Source organism: Ovis canadensis, chromosome 13 (genome assembly GCF_042477335.2).
Source record: "Ovis canadensis isolate MfBH-ARS-UI-01 breed Bighorn chromosome 13, ARS-UI_OviCan_v2, whole genome shotgun sequence".
Classification (NCBI taxonomy): Eukaryota; Metazoa; Chordata; class Mammalia; order Artiodactyla; family Bovidae; genus Ovis; species Ovis canadensis.
The window spans coordinates 43,524,303-43,546,745 of record NC_091257.1 but is presented as its reverse complement, the minus strand read 5'-3'; the positions used below and the strand labels follow the sequence as shown (position 1 = coordinate 43,546,745).

The 22,443-nt window shown below is 41.6% G+C and overlaps 1 protein-coding gene across 1 annotated transcript in view; it reads left to right on the top strand.

Annotated features, from left to right (window-relative positions):
• The first annotated feature begins 440 nt into the window (after positions 1-440).
• The window catches only part of FRMD4A (FERM domain containing 4A), a 518,054-nt gene continuing 496,051 nt past the window's right edge, over positions 441-22,443 (top strand). The window contains exon 1 of the mRNA XM_069547510.1: positions 441-725. Within this exon, the coding sequence (XP_069403611.1) occupies positions 693-725 (33 nt within the window). The 5' untranslated portion in view covers positions 441-692. The remainder of the gene's footprint in view (positions 726-22,443) is intronic.

The window sequence follows — 22,443 nt, the reverse complement described above, 5'->3', positions numbered from 1 at the left end:
GAAAACCCAGTTAATTATCCAGATGTTATGTCAACACTGAGCTAAAAAAAAAAAAATGGCAACCTAGAAATATCCAAGTGATGAGATTTCTTTTTTGGCTTTCTGCACACCAGCCAGAAAACCAGCTGAGTAATGGTGGCGACTAGATGCCCGGCTGTTGGGTCCATTCCTTAAAAGAGGAATGAATGAATGAAGCTCTGCAGTGCCTTGGGCTGTCAGCTCTAGAGAGGGCATCTGCCAGTGGGTCTTGGGGAGCAGGGGGATGCCCCGGGGAACGGCTAAGCCACCTTGCCTCCTGTCCTGGGTGAGCGGTCCCTGTGCTTTGGTGCAGATCACTTTTCTTGGCTCAAATGTGGTACCTAAGACAGGGATCATTTGTCAAGTGAGCCTGGTACACAGAGAGCTGTAGGCAGATTATGGAAAGAGAGAGGGAGGAGAGGGAGGGAGGGGAGAGGGAGCGCGGGAGAGAGAGAAAGAGCGAGGGAAGAGGGCGAGGAGAGGAGCAGGCTTCTTCAGGAACAGCGCTTTTCAGGCACCGGAGATTCAAGTTAGACAGGGTGGCAAGGCGCCTCCGGGAAGAGGGGAGTGACCGGCGACTCCCGGCATGGCTCTTTTCTTGTGGGATGCTTGAAGACAGCGCGCAGACAGAGTAACTTGGAGGAGAGGAAAACTGGCATGAGGATTCTGCCAAAATGGAAGGGCTCCTGTCTCCGATGAGGACGAAGGTAAGGGGAGTGGATCTCCATTTCTTTTAATTCCGCTCAAAGGTACAGGAAAGGCGGCTGAGGTGTCCTCAGGCTTCTGTGAATGGGAGGCTTAGGGAGCTTTTGTCTTGTTTCAGAACTAGGCTGGCGGATACAACTGGATCTCTCAAAGAATAGGCTCGCCTCAAAGGCAGTGCGATCCTGGGAAGGGGAAAGCACGGGGGGAGAGAACCATCTGTCAGTGCGGACAATGGGAATCTTAGTGAATGAGTTCTCCTCTCGGGTGATTAGACAGCCATATTTTAGCAGGATTTCCAATCACTCTTCTTCGGAGGCTGTGCAGCCCTCAGAGCTGCTCGTTGCAGGAAGTACCAATTTCTGCACTGCTGTTAAGAAGAAAGAGTAACATGTTTGAAAGGAGAGCATGCCCAGCTCCCACTCAAAATATGCTCTTGCCTCTTCCTCTTCTCTAGAGCGAGAGGGCCAGGGAATCCTCAATGGAAAGTAGGTTAATGCATTCTGGAAGCCAGCGTATTCTCAGGGAACTGCCAGACCCGCGGAAAAGAGTCCAGTGCACTGGGCTAGCCTGATGTCTAGAACTCAGTCCTCTAACATTTAGAGGAGCTTGTAAGAAACAGCTCACCCTCTCCCGGAGGCTCTGGGAACTTGCTCTCCGGGCTGGAGTTTGCTTTTTTGCTTGAAAAAGGGATGCCGTTAAGATGGGGCATTAAAAGCTCAGATGAGGAGTATATTTGATATCTGCTATACCCATATGTAACTCGAAATGGGTATACTAAAAGTTCTACCTTATGCTAGAAATACTACCTTTTCTAAAAAAAAAAAAAAATTAGAGGGAAATTATCTCCATAACCACCCAGAAGAGTTAAAGCCAAAAGATTATGGCTTTGATTTGATTTTCACCTCTTTGATCCTCTATTTAGTGATTCCAACACAAATAGACTCTTTTGTCATTGAGCATTTTTTCTCTTGTTTGTTAATGAGCATGACCACAGTGTTTTAAGAGACTATTAGAACTAGAGTCTTACACATGACAGCTTCCATCCTCAGGGAGAATTCCCCATCTTCCTCTCTTGGTCCCCAGTTGTGTGACAGTCATTCATTAGATGGACAGCCCCAAGTGAATTTGTTACCAAAGGTTCTAATCTCAGCCCCTGGGCTGACTGGCTGACTGATCTCCTGCAAGACCTCTTCTGTGACCCATTTGCTCTCTTGAAGCATGTAGCTGGCATCGTTATGGTTGCAGGCAGCATGCCTTAATTCAAGGTACTGCGGAAACAGCAGGTATCTTTTCCTATGTTGTGTACCACTGCAAAGAGAGTGGCACATGGCAGTGAATTCCTGTGTGTCTTTACTGACAGGGTGCGGCGTGAATGCTTTAGGGAATGGCATGGAAATCTGTATGGCGAGCTTCTGAAACTGCTGCCACTGGCACTCTTCCCTAGTCTTGTGCGTGGTCAGGCTTCCATCAGAGCAATGAGTCTGTGCTCATAACCTTAACGTGAGTACAACTCTCAAAGACTTGGACGGGAGTTCCCAATGTAAATGAGTCAAGACCTAAGCACAGTGGCGGAGGCGTAAATCACACTGTGGGCCAATTAGAATGGCATGCTCTTGCAGGGGAAGATATAAATGTCAGTGGGTCAGACTACTCATATATTATGTTTATCAGTTTAATTCACATCAGAGCTTTTTCCTTAACCATTATATCACCCAGTGAAACTATGGAGTAGGGGGTGGTCCCGCTAGAGTTCAAACATAGTCTCTTCATAGCAAATGGACTCATTCAGACCCACTAATTTTTAAGTTTCGTGAGATTTGTGTGTGTGAATTAAACTGCTTCTATGAAATCTTTTTAACTGTCTTTCTGACACTGGAAATCGATATATCCATATTGAAGATTCAAATTACATTGAATTTGGTACCTTCCAGTATCATCCTGACTCAGGGGACAAGACCTGACTGTGCAGGAGTCAAAAGAATATCCCTTTGATGGGTTTCAGCTTTGGTTCCTTAATTGCTCTGTCCCGTGTTGTTGAAATTACCCTGTGAATTGTAAAAATCTATCCAAAGATGTAGATCAGTGGCAGTGGGTTTTTGTTCTTAAACTTTGATCCACACTGTGTCTCATTAAGTCTATTCTGGAATAGATTCCCCCTTTCATAAGTATTTAGCTGGAAGTTTCTGACTTCAGAGTATCATAATAGGTTGAACAAAGAAAGCCTCCTAGCGCTGAATTTTGGTATGTTATGGTTACTTAATAACTTTCTGACAGTTTAAAGCAAGTGTTGAGGTAAATTGGACATCATGCACTAATTTCATTACGCCGTGTAATAGACTTAACCAGTGTAAATCATGGGTGCTTAATGCATTTTTATCTTGGGATTTGCATAATTGACACATAAATATGCATGAGGTTAACTGGAAATGGCAAAAGGAGGTGGGCAAAATGTTCATGAGTGTTCAAATAAGGCATTTGCAAGGAGGGCACCTGATCACTGCATTTCCTGGGTGGTGGCCACACCAGACATGCCTGGAAACAGACAGGGCAGCAGCTGTCAGTGATGCAGGGACTCACTGAAGCTTTTGGCTTGTGGCTGGATTCACTGGAGTACACTACTTATTCTTCCTTTTATATATAATGCAATCTCAGAGCATCTGCAGGCCGATGGATAGACTTGCGACTGCTCTCCTGGCAGGCCACAACACAGGCCTCGGGATTCTAACCATAACAAATGATGTTTGCAGAGACTGGGGGTTGGGGGGAGGAAAAGAGAGGCATTGATTGAGTCATTTCTCCTAGGAGGGTCCAGGAAAGAATTTTATAATTAATCTTCTTTGTGAACTTTTAAAATGTGTCCTTTTTAAATTTGATTTTTAATCCCCCAACTTCCATAATTCTCTTTAATCCTCTGTGCACTGCCTCCAGTGAATGAGGCTGGCAGAAAAATTCCTCTCATTTTCAGCTTCTTGTTATTCCTGCTTGCCAGTGCCTGCTGTAAAATTTGCAGGAGAAGAAAAGGGGAGGGAAGGGGAGAGGAGGGAGGGAAGGGAAGATGGCTTGGTTAAAAGTTCATCTTTTGTTTTTTTCCTTTCAGTTGTACTGAGCTATAATTGGCATACCACGCTGCATATGTTTAAGGTGTAGAGTGTAATGACTTAACATATATATATATATATATATATATTTCAAAATGATATCACCGAGTTTATTTAACATCCAGCTCCTCATATAGTTACCAAAAAAAGTTTTCCTTTGTGATGGAAACTTTCAGGATTTATGCTCTTAACAACTTTCAAATGTAACAGCCAATAGTGTTCACTGTTCTCACCACACTGTACATTACATTCCTAGTACTGAGTGATCTGATGATTGGAAACTGTACATTTTGACCACCCTCCTCCCAATTCCTTTTATCATCCTCTGCCTCTGGTAACCACAAACGTGATCTCTTTTTCTGTGAGTTTTTTTTTTTTAATTCCACATTTGAGAGAGATGAGCAAGATCATACAACATTCATCTTTCTCTGGCTTATCACCCTTAGCACAATTCCTTCAAGTTCCATCCATGTTGTTACAGATGGCCAGGGTTGCCTTATTTTTATGGCTGAATAGTATTTCATGTATGTGTGTGTGTATAAAACAATTTCTTCATCCATTCATCCATTGATAGACATTTCTGTTGCTTCCATGGCTTGGCTATTGTGAGTAGTGTGACAATGAATAAGGGGTGCAAATATCTTTTTGAGTTTGTGATTTCATTTCCTTTCGATAAATACCCAGAAATAGAATTTCTGGATCATATGATAGTTTTATTTTCTATGTTTTGAGAAATGTGAGGTCTATCTTTTATGTCCAAAAGATTTTATATCCAAGGTGTGTTTTATCAAGTGACTGCACTGTAAATGGATTGAAATGAACTTCTCTACAAAGGATGGAGTATTAACTTCTAGAAAGTTTAACTTGACAGGTTATTAACTCTTCTGTGTACTAACTTGGGTTTTTAGAATACCATGACATTCTTGCCTTTTATATCTCCTTTCCATTAATAATTAGCTAACTTCCCAGAAAACGGAGAAGGCAATGGCACCCCACTCCAGTACTCTTCTCTGAAGAACCCCATGGATGGAGGAGCCTGGTAGGCTGCGGTCCATGGGGTCGCTAAGAGTTGGACACGACTGAACGACTTCACTTTCCCAGAAAAAGCGTTGCTTATGTTTGAACCTCCCTAATTTCTGCCTCAAGGATATTGTGGATATTACTTCACTTCAGTTACTGTTTTTAAAAGGAATGATTTCTGATCTGTGGCTTAGGGTGATTTTCTAAGGGAAGTCATTCTGAAAGGCTCAGGCCATTTGTGAAAGGGATACTAAGGAGAAATGTAAACTGAGCTGATACAGTATAAGCATTTGAAGTTAACACAAGAATTGTGTCTGGCTCTTGTGCACCCAGAGTAAGTTCCCCAAGCAGCAGTTGCTGTTACTTCAAGGACAATCCTTTTCCACCACACTGCAATTTTGGAAACATTAGATACAGATGTAAGATGTGAGCATCCTAAAATTGCAGGCAATACAGAGAGCAAAAGAATCAAAAGAGTGCAAAGCTCTCTGGCTCTTTAGATCAATTATCATGCAATATAGGAAACCCTTCAAGTCACTTAGAATTGTGCTAACTCTGCTCAAGACTTTGTCAGGACTCCATGGAGGAGTGTGTGAAATGAGCCATTGTGTTCTGCCTGCTTAATACGTAGATTTTGAAAAAAATACTGAAATCTCCTTTTAAAGAGCTCCTTGAAATCACTACAGACTAAAGAATACTGTAGTCTGAGCCAGGAAGTCTAAGGTAGAGCCTTGACAATTACTTTCAAACACATTAAATATACACAAGATTATTCACCAGCTAATGACAGGCTATACTTTATCTTAATGGAGATTTAAATAAGAGGAAAACTACAGGAGCTGAAACATGACAGCTGTAGATTAAATTCAAGGCAGTGTTTCTTGACATCAAACTGTTTTTCCTGAGAAAGGCTTATGTGGTTTCTAATCTAGAGGCTTCTAAGACAGGTAAGGATGATCCTACCTATGAAGCCAAGAGGAGCCTTTAAGACACACCCTGTTTTTATGATGCTGTGAATTTTCACCATAAAGCCAATAAAACCAGATATACGTTTGCTGACAAGGCATGCACTAGACTCCTTTATAAAGAGTTACATGTATTGAATCACTCAACTCAGTTGGGTACGAACAGGAAACAACTTAATTCTGTTTTCAAACAGCCTCTTGCAAGCAAACTGAATTGTGGAGAGGAAGTTGGGGTCTACATAGGACAATTTATTTGCTTGATGAGAGGAGATGCACAAGGCAACATAACCTTTCCTAATCAGGTGATAGACTACATCACACTCCCAAAAACCTGTAAAACTTGTGGTTCACACTCTAGCTCTGCTGTTGACTTGGGTGTTTTTCGGAGACAGTTTTCTCATGTACAAAATGCATACAGTGATGAAACCAATACCATATCAGGAGTCCCCAATCTCCAGGATCTAATGCCTGATGATCTGAGGTGGAGCTGATGTAATAATAATAGAACTAAAGTGCACAGTAAATGTAGGGTGCTTGAATCATCTGGAAACCATCACCCTACCTGGGTCCGTGGAAAAACTGTCTTCCACAAAAGCAGTCCCTGGCGCCCAAAAGGTTGGGGACTGCTGCATAGGTTGTTTTGAGAAGTAAATAACATAATGGCTACAGGGTCTTGTCACATTATAATAAATGTTGCTGCTGCTGCTGCTGCTGCTGCTGCTAAGTCGCTTCAGTCGTGTCCGACTCTGTGTGACCCCATAGATGGCAGCCCACCAGGCTTCCCCCATCCCTGGGATTCTCCAGGCAAGAATACTGGAGTGGGTTGCCATTTCCTTCTCCAATGCATGAAAATGAAAAGTGAAAGTGAAGTTGCTCAGTCATGTCTGACCTTCAGCAACCCCATGGACTGCAGCCTTCCAGGCTCCTCTGTCCATGGGATTTTCCAGGCAAGAGTACTGGAGTGGGGTGCCATTGCCCTCTCCGATAATAAATGTTAGCCATTACTAGTATCCTTGTGTGAATGAATATATACCAAAATGCAAGTCTTGCGACAAATGTTTGGGATGAATTGCCGTAGTCATGAGCACGAGTAGGAAAGGCAGAGCATTGGTCTTCAAGCTGAAACGCAGGAGGAGAGCCCCTCCTCACCACAAGGTCCCTGTGAAGTCAGGCCCTCACCTGTCAAGGTGAAGCTCCAAGAGCTGAGACTAAAACAGACACCTTTGGAGTGTAAATCAGTTCTCATTACAGTCAGGGCCTTCACAAAAAATGATGATGATGTAGAAATTGTTTAGAAGAAAAGACTATAGATTCAGCTGAAGCCTAAAGTTTTCCTCTCCAGAACCTCGAGAAAATCAGTTTTCTGCTCCAGGTTTTGGTTTTGTCATCTCCACACTGACACCTTCATAAAAGAACAGTCCTTCTTTCTTTTGTGCTTTAGATCTTACCAAGTTGAAGGTGCATTATTTTCTGTGATCTTTACTGCAGTGGTTACAAGACCTCAGGGAGGAAAGAGCTGGGAACAGGCAGAGAGATGCCTCTGTGGGTCTCCCCAGATAGATCTGCTCTCCTGTCTCCTGGCAGTGGGGCCTTGGTGCTTGGAGACCAGACCTGGGCAAATACAGGATGCAAGGCTTGTTCCACTCCCCAGAAGGTAGATGAAAAGAGCCAGGAAAGACCGCAAAACAGCCTGGTAACTTTTGGACGCTCCAAGCCATGATTGGTTTAAAGCCTTTTCCATCATGTCCCAACAAAAGTCCTGTTGGTCCAGGAGATTTTATGAAGTCACAGAGGAGGCTGACTGGACGACCCTGTGGAAGCAGAAAAGGAATGGGCCCCTGGCTTCATCAGATCCGGTAACAGGGTCCCGGGTGGCCACATCCTGGGCCGGTAAGCCAGGAAAAACAGCATAGATGAGGGCCCTCAAGCTACTGAGCTTATGCTATATAATTAAACTGGAATATGAATGTGGCAGGTAAATGTTAACATGACTGAGGAAGAGAGGGCATAGATGAAGGTTTTTGAGCATTTCTGAAATATAAAAAAAAAAAATGAAAATCAGTCGTGTCTGACTCATTGTAACCCCATGAACTGTAGCCTGCCAGGCTCCTCTGTTCATGGAATTCTCCCGGCAAGAATACTGGGGTGGGTAGCCATTCCCTTCTCCAGGAGATCTTCCCAACCCAAGGTTTGAACTGGGGTCTTTGAACTGGATTTTTTACTAGCTGAGCTACCATGGAAGCCCTATAAAAAATAGAGAGTTGATATATTTGTGGTAATTCTGTTCATTTTCCAGTCAGATCTATTTGGTACATTTCCAGCAGAAGAAGAGATCTCAACAACAAAGCTGCTGAGCAAGAGAAAGTAACCTATCTATCCAGCAAGGATTTATTAAGTGCTCAGATCAAGTGTCAGGGAATAAACTTGTTTCTTTCTGTCAAGGTTGTACAGACAAAAGGGGAACATGTTAAAGATCCACAAACCAGACAAAGCAGCCCAGTCCCTTCCCTTGAAAAAAATCTGAGCACATGCTCTAGAGGCTGGAAGCAGGAGAAAGTGCTCTCGCGGAAGGGCACGTTCCTTTTCACTGAGTGAAATGCTTTTCACAAGTGGATGATAGCAATTGGATAAATTAACTCCGCATTGGTATTCAAAGGGAATTACTTTAATGGTAATAACTGAGTGTCTTCAAAGGGATAAAGATGCCTCCAGGAGGATCCTACTGCATCTTGGAAGGTTTCCTTTATCTACGTGAAGAGCGTGAACTCCAATGTATTTTCTAAATGGGAAAACTGAACACAGTTATTTCTCCAAAGATTTCAAGTCAAATGCTTTAGTTAGCACTGGGAAAACCAGGTTAGAAAATGCAGTGTCAAGTATGATGAAATTTGATAAAGACCAAAGTTCTTAGTTAATTCATTTTGATAACTAGAATAACCCAAACTACACAGGTGGACTTTCTATTATTCTTCTGTCTCTACAGATTTTTGGTGAGAGATTCATATTTGTGTGTGTGTGTGTAGCTCTCATTCGCTTTCAAAACTGATGTTTCTGAAAATGATTCAAATGCTAGTGTATGTCATAGAAATGGAGCAGAATTTAGATATTTTCCTATAGGCTATAAAACAAATTTCAATTTACAGGTTAAGTAAGTCTTGGCTAGCTCTTGGGTAGGGCTCTTGGGCATGTGCATTGTGGATAGATTGGAAAGATGTCAACATTTACTGTAAGGTACTTTGTTTTCAATTTTAAGGGTAAAATCATAGTATGTACCAAGGATATGCTATAGAATATAACAAAGAGTGAAGAGAATGCAAGTTCTTTAACTCAGCATTGGCCAATAGAAATATAATTCAAGCTATAGGAGTAATTTTAAAGTTGCTTGTAGCCACATTTAAAAAAAAAAAAAGACATAGCTATAAGTATCGGGTTGTCCATAAAGTTCATTCAGGTTTTTGGTAAGATGTTACAGGAAAATCTTAATGAACATTTTGGCCAACCCAATAATTTTAATGATGTCTTTTATTTGCTAAATACATCTAATATATTATCATTTCCACATGTCATCAATATCAACATTATGAATGAGATATTTTATGTTCTTTCTTTATAGTGTCTTCAAAATATGGAGTGCATTTTATGCTTACAGCACTTCTGGACTGAGACTGGCCACATTTCAAGGGCTCAGTAGGCACAGATGGTTGGTGGCCACCATGCTAGACAGGGCGTCTCTAACTGATTTATTGGTACAACCACAGAAGCCATAAAGCTGGGATTTGTCTAATGCTGGTTAATTACAATTGCTGTTCTAATAGCTTATGTTGACAACATCGGCTCTCCCCAGTGCTGTATTGTAGTTGGGATGCTGGTGCAGCCCAGGAGCTCTGGTACAAGCGTATTTGGTGGGATGAATGCCCAGAGCTCTTTGACCTCAACCATGAAAGCTGATGGTCACACACAAAGCATGAATGATCTCAATGCCCTCATTGTGTGGGAGGGATGGGGGTCAAGTCAGAGGGGGCATGTGGACACCAGGGAACAGAGCAATTCTAAGTGGTTCATGGGGTTGTTTTCTATACTTCCCTCCCAGTCAATTTAACATTAATACTTGAGTTTTTCTCTCTCTTTTTTCTTCGCCATTCCAAGTGTTGTTTCAGGTCCTTCCCTTTGGTTTAATCACATTTCTGTAGGGATTTTCTCTAGCTGGTTGCTCCAGACACCGAAGCACTCTATGCAAAGGCGTTGTCAGCTGGGGGAGCATTTTCCTCCACTCTCCTCAAACAACAGAGTTGAAGTTCTTGGCTGTGCTGATCCTCCATGATCTCCACCCCAGTCCACACCTCTCCCTCCAGTTTCATGGCTACACATCCAAATAGTTGTTTGTTTCTGTTGTTGTTGCTTTCATCACTCGCTGGATAGTCTAGAGACATTTTAAACCTAATATGAGCGTGAACTCATTGTTACCTCCTCAAGCTGCTCCTTCCTATGTCCCCACCTCACTAAGTGGCAGCCCGCTCCATCTAGGCCCAAGCCAAAGGCCTGGTCTCTACACCCTCTTCTTCCCCTGACTCTTCATATCCCATCAGTTCCCACGTCCTGGTTTCTCATCTCTGCATTCTGTCTTATGTCTCCCTTCCTCTTCATCCATGAGGTCACACTTGTAGTGCAAGTGGTCATCTTTTGACTGACTTCTTACTACAGTCTCCTTACTGGGCTTCTGGTCACCAAGACTCACTTCCTCTAATCCATCGATTTATTCCTGACAGAGCCACTGTTCTTAGACACAAACCCAGTCATGTCCCCTTTCTTCTCAAAATTCTTCTCTAGCTGCTTCCATCGCCTATGAAGAAACTATCCCCTCTAGTGTGACATCTGGGTAAATGTTACCAGTCAGAGTTGTTGGCCTCCTTAGTCAATAGAAACTGATTCGAGGCCAGACAGGAAATCCAGGCAAGGCTTTGTTGGGCTCCTGCTGCAGTAAGAGTGAGAAGAAGTAATAGGTGCCCTCGCTCTCCGGCTCACTCTCTGAGGAGGGGGGAAGCTGGTGAGGGTAGGGGTGTGTCCAGGGGTCAGGCTGGAGGGGTGGCTGAGGTGGTTGCTCACATCTCAGGGCATGTGCAGGGGGCATGTGCCGCACACTGCTTTTCTCTCAGCTCTTCAAAAATGTTTTCATCCTCATTTTAAAGCAGAGCAACTGAGACTTGAGATAGTCACGTAACTTTCTCAAGATCATCACAGTCATCATGAGGATAGAGCCAGGACCTGACCCCTTAGTTGACCTCAAATCCCACATTTTTTTACACTATACCAAATGCCTCCCAAATCTGTGATGTGGTTGGTGGTATTGTATGATATAAAGGTGATCCAGTAAAGAATGAGCCAGATTATGGTAGGTTCTGGGCTCCAGTTGGGCAAAAGATAGTCTAGGAGCTGTGGAGAAGACTCAGATGCTCTCCATGTAAGGTCAGTTTCCACAGTATCAGAGAAAATGCTGTGAATGTCCTCTTATTAGGTTGGTCTGATGTATGGGACCTCCTTCACAGCATAGGTGGGTTGCTTTGCATTAGTTTTAGATTCAGTTTGGACTTCACTGCAACTCTTGAACCTGAACCTCAGGGCTCCCAAGGGGTAGTGAGTTTTGTTTGTGAAATATTTGTGTTTCTTTGCTCTTCTCTCAGGAGACCTACCTCTATTAAATGAATGAACCAACAACAGCAATACAGCCAACTACTCTGACATGAGTTCATTTGCTCTAAGAAAACATGTACCAGGATTGCTGTAAAGTTCATTTTGCTTTACAGCTTAATGTTTTCATGAAGAGAGTCTTGATGGACTAATGAGCCTCTTTGATGAACCCAATGAGATCATCAGACAAGGCTCATGCTCAGGTTTACAAGCTGTGGTCCAGGAATAGCTAGGAGTCTATGGATCTTCAAAGGTTTCCATCAAAATATTTTCCAAGCAGTATTGAGTTATATGTAAAATGGCTAAAATGCCTTATTCATCATGACTTATTTCAGGTATACAAAAACACACAAAGAAAATAGACCTGTAGACCTATATATGTGTCACCCAGATTAAGAAATGAAACATTGCTGATAGAGTATCATCTCCCTTCTTACTTTCCCAGAGTTGACATCCATTCTGAATTTGAGATTTACCATTTTATACTTTTATGTATATTTTTACTACCAACACTTGTCATGAAAAGTCAGTGATATTGTATGTATATTTTAGTGCTTCCCAGAAACAGTACCTAAGTGTCTGAACCTTCTGCAACTTGTTCTCTGACCTTAACAGGGCATGTGTGTGTCACCAACACAGATGTGTAGAGCTGCAGGCCATTCATTTTCCCTCCTGAAGGAATCGCTAGAGCACAGCAGTGCATGAATATACCACAAGTCTTATATCCATTCTCTTGTGGGTGGATATAGCCCTCTCTCACCTCTTTCAGTCATTGCAAGCAATATTGCCAAGTCCACTCTTACAGACATCTCCTTGAACTCATGGGGGAAGTTTCCACAGCGTCTACACTGGGAGCAAAATACCTGGGCTGGGAGGTATGGACATCACAACATTTACTAAATTGTTCTGCAAAGACAATGACCATCAGAACATTTTATTTCCCCATGTTATGACTCTCTCTTCACCGTATTCTGTGGTAGGGACGGCATAAATGATTTTGTCTATATATACAGCCTTTGTTGTACTTGTTGCATTGTGTCCAGAGGATGAAAGTAAGAGAGGTATTTGATTACTTTCTACCAAAACCTCCATCTGCTGTCATTCTGCTCTAACATGTACTTTCTCTTTTTAAAAATTTTATTTATTTAAGTATAGCTGGTTTACAATATTATATTAGAGTCAGGTGTATAGCACAGGGCCTCAATTATACATATATATCCTTTTCTCCTATAAAGTGAAAGTGAAGTCACTCATTCATATCTGACTCTTTGTGATCCCATGGATTGTCCATGGGATTTCCCAGGCAAGAGTACTCCAGTGAGTGGGTTGATATTTCCTTCTCCAGGGTGTCTTCCCAACCAGGAATTCTCCTATAGCTTATTACAAAATATTGAATAGAGTTCCCAGTGCTATACAGTAGGTCCTTGTTGACTATTTTATATATAGTAGTGTGTATATGTTAATCCCATCCTCCTGATTTATCCCTCCCCTGTGCGGTCCTTTAATGGACCGGAACCTGGCGGTCCAGAGTCGATGATAAGAAAGTGAAAGAGAGAAAGAGCCAGAGAGAAAGAAAGAAAGAAAGACACAGGGACACAAGCTCTGATGGAGCAAGGATGCTTTATTAGCAGAAATTCAGGCTTATATATCTGTAGTAAGATGATTACTCAGCTGTTACACAGGATGAAATTTTATCAATAGCCACAATATGGATAGTCTAATACATACAAGGTCACTGACGCTGAAAAAAGTCACTGCATGTCTCATCCTATGACCTCAGTCCTGAGAACTGCGTGCAGCTCTACTCATTTTCAGAATAGGAACTGATAAGGAACAGAGAATCCTTGAGAAATAGAAAACAGCATGCAGAAATCCTCCTGTTAAATGTTCCCTAACACTCCCCTTCCTCTTTTCCCTTTGATAACCATATGTTTACTTTCTATGTCTCTGAGTCTTTTTCTGTTTTGTACATAAATTCATTTGTATTTTTTTCCCTAGATTCCACATATAAGTGATATCATATGATATTTGTCTTCTTCTTTCTGGTTTATTTCACTTCATATGATAATGTCTAGGTCTATCCATGTTGCTGTAAATGGCATCTCATTCTTTTTTATATCTGAGTAATATTCCATTGTATATAGGTACCACTTCTTTACCCATTTATCAGTTGATGGACATTAAGGTTGTTTCCAACTAAAATGTACTTTTAAAGTCATCATCCCCATATCCCAGCACCCTCCCTACTGTGCATTGCATTATATGTATGACCTTAACATGTGTCACTAATGTGTGTATGTGTGTTTGTATTTATAGGATTAATCAGCATTACCTGATCTGAGACTGCTTGATTTTACTGGGGTTTTTGACATGTGCTGCTTTGCTCTGTCCTTGACATAAGAGAAAACATATAGAAAAAGAAATTTTCTTTACATAAAATTCATGAAATGATAATTTCATGCTACTGCTACTAAAGCTAAGCCCACCTTCTTTAAGGCTGTCTAAGGAAGGAGAAAAGGCAGAGAAACCAGAGAGCAAATTGCCAACATCCGCTGGATCATCAAAAAAGCTAGAGACTTCCAGAAAAATACCTATTTCTGCTTTATTGATTATGCCAAAGCCTTTGATTGTGTGGATCACGATTAACTGTGGAAAATTCTGAAAGAGATGGGAATACCAGACCACCTGACCTGCCTCTTGAGAAACCTGTATGCAGGTCAGGAAGCAACAGTTAGAACTGGACATGGAGCTATGGACTGGTTCCAAATAGGAAAGGGAGTACGTCAAGGCTGTATATTGTCACCTTGCTTATTTAACTTATATGCAGAGTACATCTTGAGAAATGCTGGACTGGAAGAAGCACAAGCTGGAATCAAGATTGCTGGGAGAAATATCAATAACCTCAGATATGCAGATGATATCACCCTTATGGAAGAAAGTGAAGAAGAACAAAGAGCCTCTTGATGAAAGTGAAAAAGGAGAGTGAAAAAGTTGGTTTAAAGCTCACCATTCAGAAAACGAAGATCATGACATCTGGTCCCATCACTTCATGGCAAATAGATGGGGAAACAGTGGCTGACTTTATTTATGGGGGCTCCCAAATCACTGCAGATGGTGACTGCAGCCATGAAATTAAAAGTTGCTTACTCCTTGGAAGGAAAGTTATTATCAACCTAGACAGCATATTACAAAGCAGAGACATTACTTTGCCAACAAAGGTCCATCTAGTCAAGGTTATGGTTTTTCCAGTGGTCATGTATGGATGTGAGAGTTGGACTATAAAGAAAGCTAAGCACTGAAGAATTGATGCTTTTGAACTGTGGTGTTGGAGAAGACTCTTGAGAGTCCCTTGGACTACAGGGAGATCCAACTAATCCATCTTAAAGATCAGTCCTGAGTGTTCATTGGAAAGACTGATGTTGAAGCTGAAACTCCAATACCATGGCCACCTGATGCGACAAGCTGACTCACTTGAAAAGACCCTGATGCTGGGAATGATTGAAGGCAGGAGGAGAAGGAGACAACAGAGGATGAGATGGTTGGATGGCATCATGGACTCAATGGACATGAGTCTGAGTGAACTCCGGGAGTTGGTGACGGACAGGGAGGCCTGGCGTGCTGCTGTCCATGGGGTCACAAAGAGTCAGACATGACTGAGTGACTGAACTGAACTGAAGGAAGGAGAATCTCCATATGGAAAAAGATAGCAGCTAATCCTCCAAACTTTTGTCCCTTTTCCTGACAACCCAGCTTCCCTGAGAGAACCACTTGGGAAATATTACCACCAAAACTAGGCTGGCCTCAGAGGCACTATTACTAGTTCTACTTCTTGGGGGACCTCTATGAGAATTTGTATTTTACATGTCTACCCAATAATCTTCAAAAGACAAAGAGTAGGAGAGGACTGTACACCATCTGATGATCACCTCATAGCTGAGCACTGGCCCACAATTGGGGACAGTTGTTTCTTTCAGGCTAGAAGAAAGAGCAGAGATTTACTTAGTAACAAATGATGTGGTTCTGCCAAATGCAGGCTTAGGCATTGCCCTGCATTATTAAAGGTTTTGCAGAGGTTTGAATAGGGAAAAAATGAGAGGAGAATTGACTTCTCAACCCACACATGGTAATACAAGCATGCCACACTCGAAAGAAACTGCCATGTGGGAATCAGAAACATATTCACACTGAATTTAGTCTTAGTCCCCCAGAAACATCATCATTAGGGTCAATCAATGATGTTAATTTGAATTTTATTGATTTTATACTTATATATGTGTATTTAAGTTATAAATTTAACTTTATAGTAATGGAAGAACTCTAAGCATAAAGAAATTATATTTTTTAATGGTCACACACATTTAAGCAACTAAAATTGTTTTGTCCTTGAAAGGGGTCCACACATTTCTGAAGTGAAATCAAACCTCTCGGTATAGCTAAGACTCAGATGGAACATTTTCCTGTGAGTTTCTCATCTCTCTAAGGAGGAGTAATTCACTCATGTTCAGTCCTTGTGAATGCTCCTGCTTGTCCCCTTCCTTGGAAGAAGCTTTCCTTCTTCCTCACCTGCAGTTCCTGCAAAGCTGCTGGAAGCTCTCAAAATCAACACTCTAGAGCTTAAGGTCAAGAAATAGACATAACCTTCTTGCCCCATCTCTCTGAGATCACTTCCGGTTTGTTACTTCCTGTGTCAGTCAGGTCCAGCCATGTGTTTCAAGCCCCAGATCATCTAAGACAGGAAATTGGTTACCCAGGTGGTAGAAGAGCTAAGCAGCTGAACAGGGGATGGTGAAGTGACAGCAGGAAGCCACTATTCCCCACCCCTCCTCAACCCCACATAAGGCTGCAGGGGCGGGCGAGGAGGTGAGGTCACTTCAACACCCCAGCCTGAGCCATCTGTCAGGAGTCAGAGTCCCAGCAGGGGCTGCCTGGTAAGAACCAAGTTCATGGAAGGAGAGACAGTGAAGGAGAGACAGCCCTGATAGAAGGGGGCTGTCTTCCCTCATAACTCCCTACTGACAAAGACAACCAGGGAGTCTGGGAATGCACTTCCTGTGACACAGAACAAGGGAAGGGAGGAAAACAGGCATATGAAGGTGTGACTCCCGAGTTGTGTGTTGTTGTTTTTTTTTTTTTTTGCATGACAGCCCTCCACTTCTTTCGGATAACCGATACTGGGAATGACCATTTTGGGTGACTCCCCCTTCAACACACTGGTATGGCCTCACTGTATGTCAGGAAGGGCCAACAGGATTCTTATTTTGTGCCAGTGTGATTGGTTGCTGTGGCTGCCTTGGTACCCTTGTTGATGTCCCTGTGATTCTATCTGTGCATGTACAGTTGGAGAAAGAGTAGTGGGTTGATTAGTCATGTCTGTCAAGAGCACAGAAGGGGAGCATCAGCTCTCATGTTTGGTATATGCTATCTCTATCCTCTGGTTCCATGCTAAAAATCATTCAGGAGACAACATACAATAGTTAACATCAATATGTAACAGATTTGAATCCTAGTCTATCTACAAGGGTGGAGAAGAAAATGGCAACCCATTCCAGTATTCATGCCTGGAGAATCACATGGACAAAGAAGCCTGGTAGGCTGCAGTCCATGCGGTCACACAGAGTCGGACACAACTGAAGCGACTTAGCATGCATGCACAAGAGTAGGTGTGTAAGAATGTCCATTGCTTTATTTTCTTAAATTGAATTAGTGTGAATCTGAGTCTTTATCCCTATAGATGAGCAGGGATTACTCTTGTCATTCTTTTCTCATGGTACCTGGAAAATAGGAGACCTGTCTTCTTCAGTCCATCGTGGTCACCACTGACAGCTCACTGTCCAGCCTACATGAGGCAAGTTGGGTAGCTCTCTGCTTCCCTGCCTTGTATGGGGCCCAGAGTCTTTGCCAAGGCCAGAAACCCTAGTGCCCAGGGTCCAGCATTCCCAGGAGCCCCTTGCAGTCATCTTCTTCTTGGATCTTGCCTTCTTCCTGGGGCTCCACCAGAGAGTGGGGTAAAGATCTCTACTGCTCAGGGAACCACCTGACCTCTATCTACATCCCAGGCTAGGGGACTCTCTCTTCTCTACATTCTTAACTCATTATTGACCAGGGGATTTTTGTAGAAACTAACTCCTGTGGCAAGCAATTTTTATTTTGGCCTGCCAAAACTGAATTCTGTTATATCACTAATGCTTTGCTGTTTATTACATTTAATAGGTATACCCAACACACCTCTAAAGTCTTCTCTAGCACCATGAGTTTCATTTTCACTTTCCGTATCAGAATCAGTCACTCAGGTTTTTTTGTTTTTTGTTGGTCTCATATTCACATTGTCTGAATCAGAACTTATTTGAAGAACTATCATCTTCTGAGACATTAGTATAGATGTTGTTTCTATAATTAAAGTATCTGCATAAAATTCACTGAAAAATTCTTCTTTACTTAAAACTTCATGATGCATCATTTTTGAAAATTTTACGGTAATAAAATTGCATTTATAATATACACAAGGTTGGGACAAAAAACTAATGGAGCAAAATGTCAGTCATAATGGCAATCATAAGTTGTCTAATAAACTCTTGATCAGTTTTAACAACTTCTCACAGTCATGTTAATTGTATCACTCTCTAAAAACATATGGATGCCTCTCTGGTCAGTAATGTGTTAAGTCCAAGATGCTCAATAAAGGTGGTCCAAAAGGAAGACATTTGTCCCCAAGTGTCCCTCTTGGTCAGTGCAACAACCAAGATGCCAGCCAGATATTTTTACTCAGTTTCACTGGCCGAGTTGCTCTCTTTACACTTCTCTAATGGAAACACACGGATATATCTGGTTTGGCTACATATCTATTTTCTGGCAGATTCTGGTGTATTAAGAGACAGCATAAATGCATTACATTGCCTTCTCTTTGTGCTGCTCAGTGTCCCATTCTCTCACTCTTCTTCCCCTGGGACTCCTGACAACATCTTTTCAACAAGCTGAGTTTTAGGAAACTAGAAAGTGGGGTAGAACGTGCCCTGAAAGCTACTTCTTGTTTGGGCTTGGGTGGAAATCTTTCTGAAGTGAGAGGCATGGGGGCCCGCTGCCTTCCCAAAATAAAGGAAAGAAAAATACAAGGATAAAAGAAATTAATTAAACATCTCTAAAACTAATGTACAGTATTTCCAAGAAGCACAGCCTGGGGTTGGGAGGGAGGGAGGAAGGGTTACAGCGAGGATGGCTGCTCTCCCTGTAGAAAGTTCCATTCTTCCAATCAGATACTCATCCTCCTGCAATGGGCAGCAACTCTCCCAGGCATGGGGGCTGTGCCTGCAAATAAATGACCAGAAATACCCTATGGAGCTTTGAACTAGGAAGTCAAGGAATTTCAATAACCTTAGTCTCTGCCTCTGAGCAGCATTTGAAATCCCTGAGCGTGTGACAAATCCACTACCTAGGATATCACTAAGGTGTGATTCTTAACTGAGATTGCTCTGGAAAAAGCCCACAGTTGGCGATTACAAGGTCTTCTCGTGAATGAGTATGAAATCGGTGTAGTAATTTGTAGAGTAATTTTTAAAAGTGCTGATGTATTTGCACCTTGTTTCATTAGCTAAAGCTTCCTGGGAGATGAGCTGGGGAGGAAAATGGAAATGTGTACTTTGAGGTTCCTGGCTGTGAGTGTGTCTCCTAGGAAACCACGTGTGATGGAGCACAGTAGACTCTCCAAAACGGGAGGGGAGGAGTGAGAAATGATGGCCAATATGCACAGGGAAAGGAAAAAATAAATCACTGACTGAGCCCCATGGTCTTTAATTCACAAAGTAAATACTCTATTTTTAATGAAATCTTTTGGAACTGCTGATAAATTTGAGGTGGGTAGAGGGCAGGAGAAGTCAAAATGGGTATATTGGCTGGACTGGAATGCAATCTAATCTCATTAATATGCAAAAAATTAAGCAACATACAAATGAAATAACAGCATCATCTCTACTTTGGCATCCCAGCATAAATGAAAAAAACAACCTAATTATCCTCTGAGAATAAAGATGATGCTACTTACTCCCTATCAGCAAGTCATAGGCATTAGTTTGTTTTTACCAGTGGAGGCCATGTATGAAATGCGTGAGATGTCCATGCTCCTCCATCTCCTTCCTTTCATGACCAAAGTATAGACCTTGATCCTAAATGGAAGCGTGCAGGCTAGGACCCTTGGGCACAAGAAGCCTATAAATTAACGCCTTATCCTCCACCTTCCTTGAGGATGGGAAGTGGAGCTGGCTACATGTTTAAGGTGATGGTGGAATATTGAAAAGGCATTTACATCAAACCCACTGGATATTTACGTACCTCTAGTATAATTAATATTGAAGTATTAAGTACATTATGGCAGGAATTCCATTGCCTGATGAATGTTGTAATTTCTGTTTCTTCCCCATGCTGTGCATAACAACCCTAGGATGTATTTCTTTTATAACCAGATGTTTATACCTTTGGCCCCCCTTCACCCAATTTACCCTCCCACTCTGACCTCTGACAACTACCAGTCTGTTCTCTGTATCTCTGAGCTTGATTTTTGTTTGTTTGCATGTTTGTTTTTTGTTTTTATTTTATTTTGTTTAGATTCCACATGTAAGGGATATCATATGGTATATTTCTATCTCTATCTGACTTATTTCATTTAGCATAATGCCTTCAAGGTGCATCCATGTAATCACAAAAGGCAAGATTTCATGTTTTTTTTTTTAATGACTGAATCATATTCCATTGTATGTATGTATGCATGCATATACACACACACATACATACACAACATTTTCTTTATCCATTTATCCATCGATGGACATTTAGGTTGCTTCCATATTTTGGCAATGTATCTGGTGGCTCAGATGTAGAGTCTGTCTGCAATGCAGGAGACCTGGGTTCAGTCCTTGAGTCAGGAAGATCCCCTGGAGAAGGAAATAACAATCCACTCCAGTATTCTTGCCCGGAAAATGCCAAGGATAGAGGAGCCTGGCAGGCTGCAGTCCATGGGATCACAAATAGTCAGACATGACTGAGAGACCAATACAGATACCATATCTTAAGGTGACGGGAATATGTAAAAAACAGTTACATCAAATCCACTGGATATGTCTATGCCTATAATATAATTAATATTGAAATAGTAAGTATATTATGGGTAGCATTGAGTTGTCTAATGAGTATTATAATTTATTTTTCAGTTGAAATTCTTCTATGACATGCATTTTCTACAAAAACAATGGTCCTTAAAAGAGTCCAGTTTCTCTGTAAGCAGGTATAGTTTAGTAAGTTTTAAGAACTTGGCTTTTGACTTCCTTGTGATATTTATAGGTTATTAAAATCACCCTTATCAATGTTTTGTCATTTCTGTGCTTTGGTGTGTGAATTAGGTTTATTTTCAGTGATTTGTGTATAATCATGTATTATAGTTCATTTATAATTATAAGTATGTGAGTGTTTGCATATATCTGGGCCTATATATGGGAAATAAAATCATAGTGTAAACCTTTAATCATCGAAGAAACACTTTAATACTATGAGGTCTTACCCTAGATTTTAATGTTAAATATTCCTGGTTCTGTTGTTACAATTCCTTAAAGAAACAGGGGTGGGGAGGGTTTTTTCAATGTTTCTTTTTTAAAAGGGGGTTTCCTCTGGATTTTAGAACCCTTTGAGAATGTTTTCTTTTTCATTCATTGTTTGCAAAGGAGAGTTCCTGGTTGAGGCCAGGGTCAACTCATGACCATGCATTCTGGTCGAATGTGTTGAAAAATGGAGTAGTATTTTCTATAAAATGGATGAAAAGAATAACACAGTCATGACGTGTAAACTTCCTGGAGCTCATTAACCTGGAAATGGAAAAAAGACAGTTAAAATACTTTATTTTCTTTCTTTATCTGACTACATTTCATGGACTCTAGTATGGTAAATAGGGCATGTACACTCTTCAAGTGCCTAGTGAGGCTCAGTCTTCTCCAAGACCTTCTCCATAACATCATAGCACAGCACAGTACTTACTAGTAGAGAGTGTACCTCTTAAGGGAATGAGGACAGCTAACATTATTGAGAGGGTTCTCAAGAAATTAATGAAATTAAATGATCCTCAAACACCTTTAGACAGGAAGAATTTCAGCCATTCACTCCTTTACAGATAAAGAAACTGAGGCACCAGAAACACTAAGCAGCTGTTCCAAGATCACATAGTAAGGGAAGGAGTTAGGAGCTGAACCCAGGCAGTGTGGGTGCAGAGCCTACATCCTTAGCAAGTCTCTATGGCATCTCTGATCTGGAACTGGTGTTTGGCTCCAGCATGTAGAAAATTGACTCCCACTAGGAACATAGTGGACACTCACTGGGGCTGGCTCTGGACCTTCTCATCCCCAGACAGGAGAGTCTATCCTTCAGACTCTCATCTGCTTTGAGAGTCATAAGCTATTCACCAGCTGTAGGTTGGCATGAGGAAAGGAAAATTTGTATCTTTTCCAAAAGGTAATATGTCCTGGGGCTCTGAAATTATAATCCAAGCTATCTTTCAATGAACTGGCCTGTCTGGCATTTTGTTTATTTATTCATAATTTATACTTTGTGTATAAAAAAGGAGTTGAGGCAGCATAATATAGCCGCATACATGTACTTCTTAGATGGAAATAGAAAATTGCACAGTTGAAAAGGAAATGAAGCAAATAGATGATATTTACTATAATTAAGCATTCCTGTCATTTTCCCCAACTAATCACATACAAAACAGTTTTATTTTCAACCCATCAATCAACTCATTTGTACTTGGAAACTACCTTGTGCCCAGCCAGTGCTAGGTGCTCTTTGTGAGACAAAGATGCTGAAGATATGGCTGTTGAAGAGATGGCTAGATGCTGACACTGAACCTTAGGGAAAGTCTGGTATATGTGAATGAAGAGATGAGAACAAGATCACACTTCATGCTATGCTATACTATG